General features: G+C 35.8%; 1 protein-coding gene across 1 annotated transcript in view; it reads left to right on the top strand.

The window, feature by feature from the left end:
* The window catches only part of LOC107698737 (rab11 family-interacting protein 2), a 16,960-nt gene extending 8,009 nt beyond the window's left edge, over positions 1-8,951 (top strand). Inside the window, exons 3-6 of the mRNA XM_016499835.1 lie at positions 579-982; positions 2,191-2,527; positions 4,476-4,566; positions 7,368-8,951. Of these exons, the coding sequence (XP_016355321.1) occupies positions 579-982; positions 2,191-2,527; positions 4,476-4,566; positions 7,368-7,598 (1,063 nt within the window). The 3' untranslated portion in view covers positions 7,599-8,951. The remainder of the gene's footprint in view (positions 1-578; positions 983-2,190; positions 2,528-4,475; positions 4,567-7,367) is intronic.
* The last annotated feature ends 1,664 nt before the right edge of the window (positions 8,952-10,615 follow it).

Below are 10,615 nucleotides of genomic sequence, written 5' to 3' on the forward strand. Positions count from 1 at the left end.
ATATCTCTTTGGATTTGAGACTTTAGTCTTTGCAACTTTACAGATCTTCTTTATGCACCAAGAGCTTGTAACACTGCAAAGAGAAAGGAAAAATTGAAATCGCATCATATGACCCCTTTAAAAAAAAGTTGTTGGATAATTCAAAATGCTTTCTGCCATTTTGATGTGGAAACAATAGTTATCTAAATAAATAAGTTAACATTTCTATCAATATTATAAGTATTTATCTAAAAATAAATATCTAAAAATAAAAAAAAAAATCAAGCATTCCATTACTTCTAAAATACAGTAAGTTAGCATCACCCTGGTTCCCTCGACAAAAACAGATTTTTCCACTGACTTTTGGATTTTTACAGAAAATAAACTGTGATCAACAAAAAATGTAAACAATCAATCAATCAATAAGTTGATTGAAAAATAAATTGTATCCTAGTCCTTCAAAGTGACATTAAGCATATCTACTCTGTCAGTTCAGTTGTGTATGTTTTTTTTTTTTTAACTGTTATACCTGCCTTTCTGAATTTCTGACAGTTTTATTTTTGCTATATGTCTTATACTTCCTGTCTCTTTTTTGTCAGTTGGTACTCGCTAGACTCCCGGCCAGGTAAGAAGAGGAAAGACAGAGGCAAGATTCAAGTTAGCATCCAGTTCATGCGGAACAACATGACCGCCAGCATGTTCGATTTGTCTATGCGAGACAAACCCAGATCGCCATTCTCCAAGCTCAAGGAAAAGATGAAGGGTCGCAAGCACGATGGTGCCTTTTCAGACACATCTTCCGCCATCCTTCCACACTCAGGACAGAGCGAGATTGATTCTCTGCCAGACCAGCACCCGCACCCTCAGGCTGCACCTGAACCCAAGCCAAAACGCTCGCTGCTCACTGGGACGCAGAAACTTTCTGCTGCTCACTCCATGTCTGATCTGATAGGAACTCACTTCAGGCCCAAACTCGACTCCATGAACTCTATTGAGGAGAAAGGTGAGGACATACATGGTCTGTTTATGTAGTTCACTGTAGAACAGTGCTCAGTATACACTATATTTTAGTCTTTTATGTTTTATTTTATTGTGTGGTTTTAGCAGCGATATGTATTGTTCACTATGGATTGCTGTAGTGATGGCCAATCTGGAAGTTAGCATCACCCTGGTTCTCTGAATTAAAGCCCTGTTTTCCCCCCTGGTTTTTGGATTACTGCTGAAAATAAACTCTTTGACCAAATATTTTGTTCATCTTCACAAATTAACCAAAAAAGCCAGAAGTAAAAACATAGGCCATAAACAAACTACACCACAGTCGCATGAATTCAGTGTCACTACCATTAAGCTTCCGACAACACTTTCCGTCTTTAAAAACACACAAAAAATAATAATTTTCCCTGAAACTTTGAGTTAGAATAATTTTCAAGAACGTGACTGAACACAAGGCTTTAAATGCTGACTAGTGAGCAGATGGGTTTAACAGTTTGAGAGATGATGTTTAATATCTGCAACAACCTCTGTAGTCCCATTTGTGACCCTGGACCACAAAACCAGTCTTAAGTCGCTGGGGTATATTTGTAGCAATAGCCAAAAATACATTGTATGGGTCAAAATTATTGATTTTTCTTTTATGCCAAAAATCATTAGGATATTAAGTAAAGATCATGTTCCATGAATATATTTTGTAAATTTCCTACTGTAAATATATTAAAACGTAATTTTTGATTAGTAATATGCATTACTAAGAACTTAATTTGGACAACTTTAAAGGCGATTTTCTCAATATTTTTTTCTTTTTTGCACCCTCAGATTCCAGATATTCAAATAGTTGTTTCTCGGCCAAATATTGTCCTATCCTAACAAACCAAAGCTTATTTATTCAGTTTTCAGGTGACATAAAAATTTACCCTTATGACTGGTTTTGTGGTCCAGGGTCACATTTAGTCACTCAGTGAGTTAGCAATTAAAAGCTTAGAGGTTATTATATATTTGTTATTATATGTTGTAGAACAAAATGTGAAAATATCTTGAGCTTGTGTTAAACACAGACATTATTTCAGGCAACCAAATCCCATTGACTTCAGGATGATGGAACCGGAAGTGGTAAAATGCTTACTCGTCTCCGGGTTTGGCCTACAAAAATACCTCATCACTGCAGCACTCTATGGAAAAGCACTAAAGAAAATGTTCTCTCCTTCTCATCCACAGGGGTCGCTGCATCTCACAGACACTCTCAGAGCGATGGATATGGTTGCCCAACCAGCGACGTTCCATGTGACCCCTTTTCCGACATCGGAGACAACATGCCCCAGAAATTCGCCACTCTCCCACGCAACCGCAATCCCTTCGAGGGAGATCAGGGGATGCTGTGGGGGACAGAGAAGAGAGAGAAGAAGGAGAAGGTTGGTCTTCTGGGCAGAGTGACTGGGAAGAAAGAAGGAAAGAAAACGGCCGCTGGAATGCGAATAGGAAGCTCTGGAGACCTGCGATCTCCAAACCCCTTTAGCAGTGAAACCAACCCTTTCCTATCACACTACAGATCCAGGTAAGACTAGCTTTTAGCCGTTTTGTTGTTGCCTTTTATATGTTGCAGCTAGTTTAAGCTTTCGTTGCAGTTGAAATAATATATAGGTAAAATATTTATTTGAATACATTTTTAAGTATTATATTTAATATTAAAGTATGTACTTAATAGTATTATTCATCCTTTTAAAATAATTGCTGAGGAATGTGTCTTCTGTTACTTCTGCTTGTCATTTCCAACCTCTGCTCTTTTGTCAGTAGAGTTAGATGAGGACAGTTGAACACTTAATGTTTATCAGAGAAAGTCTGTCATTAGGAAGACCTTATCAATGTCATTAGGCCCAATTCGGACTACAGGGTCCTGACGAAGCCACAGTAATGAGATCTGAATGAGAGATAGACCATTCAATTAACAATTCATCTGCCCGTAGCCTACCAGGCCGTTCATCTCTCCAGTTACTCTCTCATCTTAGATCACAGGTCTTCCAGGGGTCACAGGTTAGCTAAAAATACATGAAAAAGCCTGCTTAATGTTGTCTAGTATATAAAGATCTGTGTGATCTTTGCACCGTAATACATTAACTGACTTTTGATAACCAGCATCCTTAATGGTCCTCATCCATTCACAATGTTTTGTCATTAAAGGACTGAACCACTACTCATAACGGTACGCCCATGTAAGCATAAAGTCAGTATATTTTCTTGCAAGTTGCAGTGGTGTTTGATGGCTGTGGTATGGGTGGAAGAAATATGTCAGCTGGTTGAATTTCCAAATTTCCTGTTATAATTAAAAAGAAAATTCAACATCAGACTATCTATATATATAAATAAAAAATTGTTGCAGACAAGCACTGTCAGTGTACTTATTCATTTACTGTATATATTTTTGTTAAAATTTTGTTAAAATAATGTCGTATTTAAAAAAATACTTTAGAAATTTTAATAATAATAATAATAATTTCGTAAGTATATTTATGCCACTAGATTGTCTAATAGACATTATTACATTGCATATAATATGCACTAGTGTTCAAAAGTTTGGGGTCTGTCAGATTTATTTCTTTACTTATTATTTTATTTTTATTTATTGTTTTCAGAAAGAAATTATAACAGTAAGGACACATTCAATTGATCAAAAGTGACAGTAAAGACTTAAAGTGCAAAGGATTTCTATTTTAAATAAATGCTGTTTTTACTCATCAAAGAGTCCTGAAAACAAATGTATCACAGTTTCCACTAAAATATTAAGCAGCACAACTGTTTTTAAAGTTGCTAATAATAAGAAATGTTTCTTGAGCAGCAAATCAGCATATTAGAATGATTTCTGAAGGATCATGTTGTGACACTGAAGACTGGAGGAAAGGCTGCTGAAAACTCAGCTTTACCATCACAGGAATAAATTACATTTTAAATTATATTGAAATAGGAAAAAATGTATTTTAAATTGTAGTAATATTTCACAATATTACAGTTTTTACTGGATTTTTGATCAAATAAATGCAGCCTTGGTGAGCATAATAGACTTCTTTCAGAAACTTTCCACCACTCATTTTTAACCATTTAAATATATATACCGTTACTGTGGTATAAAATTGCTCATACTGTGATATAAGATTTTGGTCACACTGCCCACTGACTGAGTGCCGTGACTGGCTGTAATGCCTTTGTTGTGGTCAGTGACCGATTGTTGAGAAATGATAAGTAGACTTGCTGTTTACGTGTGAGGGGGTGTCAACCATTTCCTGACCCTCAGTCAGATAACAAGTCAACTCAAAAAGAACTTCTGCAGGCAGGTAGCAGGTGCATTAAGGGTTGTGATGTGTTTCATGATAGTGCTTCTTGTTGTCGACCAAGATTTTAACAATGTTAAATTGATTTGAATGTTAAATGAAGGGGTTTCCTGTAAGATGAAAGTGCATTTTATGTATTTATTGAAGTAACAGTTTTGTCTTTTTTTTCCTGTCTAACAGTGACAACATGAGAAGTCCCACTAGCAATGAGGACCTTACACAGAGATTCAAAACCTCTCCCAAAAAGAAGCACGGCATGAAAAGTGCACATGTAAGTTCATTCAAAAGAAATAGTGTACACTGTATGTCTTTTCTATTTTACACTATTGTTAAACATATAAAGCTGAATTACATGTGACCACGCTAAATGTAAGAATATTATTTTCCATTTCTATTCATTGCTTAACAAGGGTGTATTTTCACAGTCACTGTCCAGTCTGTCCAGACAAAGTTTGACCACATTTCTCATAAGTTTTCAAAACTTGCCCAAAGTTTTAATTGGTCATTTATTGCAGCCCTATTATATATGGAAGTCATTGATGCTGATCTCTGACTGAGTATCACTTGTGGCGCTCTGCTTGGAGGGCCGTTTATCTAATTAACAGCTGAAATGGGTGGTCATCGTCTTTGATCTGCATGTAATTTGAAGTAGTGTGATGTTATTAATGCGCTTCCATTTCGTTAGCGAGCCATCTTGGACAGTATGTTCTCTCACTCAATAATTGGAAATCTAATCATTAATAATACGCAATTTGTCACTGGTCTAATTTTACACTATAGGTCAAACCACGGTCAGCGTTAAACGTGGAAAGGGGCCCTCTCTCACTTTGTCATTATTATACTGATTGTGATAGTCATCGTGTCCAGTGCGGAGTAACACAACGTTTGCTTGCCTGCTGTGTGAGAATAGCCGCTGAAGTGATGTTGAAACTGGAGACGGGTTGCTGAAAATGGCTTTCCTCACCCATTTTTGAGGTTATGTTAACACTGCATCCGTGAAATAGTGTCTCTGGCACTCCAAGGCCTTAATTAAAGGATGGGGGGTGGGGAGAGAGCCGGCCGAGGCATTTCAAAGGACTTGGAGTTTTAGATTTTCAACGCAAAAGCCCTCATTAGTGCCCATAATGAGACAACTGAAGAATGCCAAGTGGAAGTCTTATCTCTCCCACACTCCTGATTGCCTAAATCTGCTCATCAGCTGCTTGCCAGTTCATGGTCATTTCCTGGGCTCTTTTCCTGCCCCCGCTAGCTTGTGCCCTGGTGGTTTTGCTATTCATGCAGCATCTCTTTCTCTAAATATTCCTTTGATTCACTGTTCGCTGTTCTGTATTTGCCAGAGTGTTGTTTTGGTTTGCAGTGTCTGTTGAGCAGCATTACCAAACATTCAACTCAACAAGCACACCTAAAAGTGTATGAATTTTATTGCATGCAAATGGCATCTGCAAACAAATTTTTAATTTTTATTTTTGAAATTATGATGATTTTTAGTGGATGTATGAAGTCAGTTCCCCTCAAGTTCACTACAGGTGTAGTTCATCACATTGATTAGGAAAATATTCCACTACCAGAAACCAAAAAGCATCCAAATGTGTTTTTGCCTTAATTTTGAACAGTATATCTTTTTTAAATAATAGATTCATTCAGCAAATGTTTTCCTTGGAAAGTGTACCTTTTTAACTGTACTTTTTCATTTAAAATAAATGCTACTTGATTTTATATTTTGTTATGCAATGAAATTCACATATTTTAAATGTGATTTACGTGTCTAAATACTTTTTAAGGCCATTGTATTTTTGCTTTAGTTTCTAGAATGGCAGTTTTATGGAGTCAAACTTGCTCTGCAGTTTCCTCAGGGAAAAAGAAAAGGAATGTTTTGTTTTCATTATCGTAATCTAAGGAGGATAATCATAATCAAAGTGTCACATGTATAAACAGCTGTCCGATATGGTGGATCAAGTTCAAACCCAGAAGCTGCTCAGATTCTGAAGCTTCAGGTTAAAAGTGTTGAGGCTTGTTCTTGCCAAGTATTATTATTATTATACATATAAACACAGATACATTTCAGGAGTTTTATATATATATACAGTATATCTTCCATTCATTATTTAGTGAATCATACTTGTAGCCAAGCCCTAATCACTATTCAGTTGAAGTAATCACACCAATGTTGTTTAAAGGTTTTAGTCCCTGTTAAACTTCATTTAATGCCTTAATGTATTTGTTATAGTGACTTGCTTTTAAAATGATTGTCTTAAATGTTATTTCCTTAAACACAGATAACCTTATCAGTGTAGATTTGGTGCAAGTACTTCATTTCTGGAGCTATTTGGATTGTTTGGTAATTAGATGAATTTCAGGTCTGTGTCCTGTTGATGTTGATTTTGGGTGGCAGTTTTATTGTAATTAACTAAGTATCAGTAATTAGGCATGACTGAGAATCATCCACTCATATTTTGACACCAATGAAATGGGTAAGCTCTCCAAGAGATTATATCGACTGACCGCATTTAGTGCTTGTTTTCACTTTGACAGCAAAAAGTGTGAATTTGTCAGACACTTGATATCAGATGAGCAAATGTTTCTAAATTGCCCGTTTCCTCAATATCATTGTGAAGTCAGATGCAGACACTTCTCACGTCAACACATAATCGCTCTGCTTGAGAGAACTGAGGCTTGAGAGTTTAGAGCAACACCTTTGATAAAAGCGTGTTTATTAAGTGAGCTCTGAAGGCAGCATTAAATAACATGTTTATTTCGATCTTGTCTCCTAAAATATGTTGCCCTTGTAAAATTCGAATGCTTTTTTTTTTTTGCGAGTTTGCTTTGGCATCCCAGAGATATTAGTCCAGGTACTACTGTATGTAGCATTATTGCTTATCCACATACACATTGTACAGTGTCATGTTTCATATTGGAAATTTTAAAGTATCAAATTATTGTTCAAAAGAAGCACAATTTATTTTTTTATTTTTTTATTTTTTGAATTCCCAGTTTGAATTCCCAGCATGTTATGGGCAATAAAAAGAAGTAGAGATGTAACAACATTTGTCATGTATTCTTCCTCACGTATAGGAGTCTGAACATCTGCAGAAGAATATGGCGGCCTACAGCAATCTCTCCTTTGAGGAAGTTGTGCAAGAACTCATCAAGCAGAAAGAGGTGGTGAGAAAGAAAGATGCTCATATTCGGCAGCTGGAGGACTACATTGATAACCTGCTGGTCAGGGTAATGGAAGAGACACCCAGCATCCTGAGAACACCCTATGAGCCCAATAGAAAAGCTGGGAAGATCTCGAAGAAGTAAAGGATCTCAAAAGCATACTGTAACTTTACGTTTTCTGGCAAAATATATATTGCTTGTAAAAGGACGCTGGAATGTTGGTTCTGACAGAACAAAAGTATATTTGTTCACACGCGAACAGATTTCATGCCATAAAGTTTGCAAGAACAACCGGATATATTGTGAAGAAAGATGGGCAGTAAATGTGGTGATGCCAAACCCCCCTTTTAGATTTTTGCTTTGCTTTAATTTTTTTTAAAGAATCTTTTGAGCTGTTGACTAATACTTGTGAGTGAAAATATTCTCAAGCAGCCATTCATAGTTTAGAGCGGCGTTCTTGCGCGAAGAGACCAATGTTATGTTTTACCGAAAATAACTGTGTTTAAGTTGACTTTTTCTTTGGATTCAGTCAGTATAACAGAATTGAGCACTTAATACTTAATACTGTGTTTTGCGATGCTCACTGGGGTGGATTGTCCATATGAGGCCTTTAATTTGCTGTGACTGAATTCAAAAGCTGTACCAGATCAATTGACGTACATGTTTGTCCACAAATATGTGGTGAAGCAAGGAAAAACTTGGATTGATGGCACCACGGGACATAGAAGTGAAAGTTGACTGGATGTTTTAGCACTGGAACATATTGGTTTACTGGAAGGCACTGTTGGGTTTGACAGGGTAACTCTCCTATTGGTCTTGAGGGTGTTTACACTGTAGATGAAGAGTGATCAGACTCGTGAATGATATTGGCATGTGTTTGGTGCCATGTTGATACGTTAGTTACAAGACGTCGGTACTGGAACCTTTTGGTACTTTTTTCAAATCATACATCTATAAAATGATACACTGGTACAGAATTACACTATTAATATTTATTTTGAGCTTGATTGCAATGAGCAAAATGTGTTTGTGAATAACAGTGTTTAATGAACAACCTGCCTCTGTTATATACAGTGATGACAGAAGTGTAGAAAAGAGCATCCAAAAGTCTCCAAAGACTTCATTCTGAATGTCATTCAGTTGAACTGGAATGTACTGATGCTGAATATCTTCAGCATGCCGCAGAACTGTCAAAATGTGTGGACTGCCTACAGTTAACTACACCAAAGTGTTGACGGTTTTGATTAAACGTAAGCTAGTCGGTTAGTCAGTCAAGCACAGAAGTAGTAAATGGCCCCTTTTTTAATTTCTAATTTCACCAGAGCAAATCTAGCCTATGCGTATTTAAAACCACAGCAAATAATGGATTAATTTGGCACGTCTGGATGCCTTATGAAACATTTCAGTCGGTTTGATTCATTACAATGTATAGCATGCTTTGTGCAACAAAATGTAGACAAACTAGCTGAAGAACAATTGTTTACAGATTGCTTTATAGTTTCAAGGCAGTACTCTTTGTCATTGTACTGCTTTCCCAATGCTTTTCTTGTAGGACACTTCTTAGTGTTTACTGTGATTTTTCTCATCTTGTGTCATCTGTAGTGCATATCTGGTGAGAAAATGACATTGGCTATCATTCTTGGTAACTGAGCATATATTTTGCACTTTGGGCTGTTACACTGGAGCATCTGTGTAGTGAAATACTGTACAGCAGTGGTGCATGTGGCAACCGCATACTTAAAAATGTACATTTGAGAAAACTAGAATGATTCTAATGATAATATAGTCTGTAAAATAACCCGTTTTAATATGTCAACCCTTCATGTGAAGAACAAAACTGACACAGGGCAATTCTTTAGGCTATAATACCCCTTTTTGATATTTTTAAGAAAGTAGTATGTATGTTCTTTGTATATAGCTCTGCAGAAAGCTTCCCAGAAGTAGTTTTTCTTAACAACATGGTAAAACACTGTGCTGGTTAGTTGTGCTGGAAAGGAAGTCTCATATATTATTTATATAATATTGGGTCACATTGAGCAAGTGATGTATTCTAGCTGTAAATTATTAATGTTTCATTTATTTAAAGTTTTATTTACTTACATTTTATGTATTTGGAGAGGTTTACATGTGTGTAATTGACTCTTCACGTTAAAATCATTCAGTGCCATGTACAGTGTTACACAGTGCTGACATTAATAGGACCCTAGTTAAATGCTCTGGTTTAATGTCATTTTTCTAAAAATGAGACCATTAAGTTTTGTGCAAGCAGTCAGAAGCTAGTTTTTCCATATAGTTCTGTTTACATGCTAAATTTTGTAACCTTTGTAATATGGATACACGTTAAAGCATTTATTTACAAATCATTTACAAATGGTGTACGCCAGGCTCACGTTATTTACGCCGGGAGCATGTCATTTATTAATGATTTTCTGCATTATATTTGTCACTGGCCAAAAATGTTTCATTGAATTCAATTCAGAAAAATTATACGATGAAGAGTAAAGTTAGCTTTAGAACATATAGTTAGCTATATTTTATTTCTCACTCTCTATCTCTCTCTCTATTTGTTGTTTTATATCAGGACTTCTGTGTATTTTTTGTCTCTAAGAGCTTTCGATCAAATAAGTTTCAAAATTGCTTCAGTAACATTGATCATATCCAGCTGAGCACTTCTCCTGTCTGTTTTGTCTCATTGAACTGGAACTGCTATGCATCTCTATCAAGAGCAATTCTGTGTGATACGCTGAATGTATTTTGACCAGTCAGCAATGTCTGTAATCACAAACAGTGTTAATCACCCTGTGTAGATATTAATTAGCACTTCTTTGATCACTTTTTACAGTATATATAGCTGAAATGATGTTGATACATTGTTTGCTTTCACTAATATTAACAGAATAATGATCGGCATGGTTTTAAGTTGATTATCAAGAAGACATATCATTTTTAATGAGTAAATTTTTTTACAATTGGTTTATTAATGGTCCTAATGTTTAGACTACCTATTTTTTCCATCTTTTTATTTTTATTTTTTTTATTTTTTTTTTGCTTCTTGCTTGGGTGTTGATCTTTGATTTTCAACTTTTTATTGTTGTTTATTTAGAGGTTTATAGCTATTAATTCTAAATATGTTACAGTGATCATATTTGTATGTTTGCTGC

Source organism: Sinocyclocheilus anshuiensis, unplaced genomic scaffold (genome assembly GCF_001515605.1).
Source record: "Sinocyclocheilus anshuiensis isolate Anshui unplaced genomic scaffold, SAMN03320099.WGS_v1.1 scaffold1015, whole genome shotgun sequence".
Classification (NCBI taxonomy): domain Eukaryota; kingdom Metazoa; phylum Chordata; class Actinopteri; order Cypriniformes; family Cyprinidae; genus Sinocyclocheilus; species Sinocyclocheilus anshuiensis.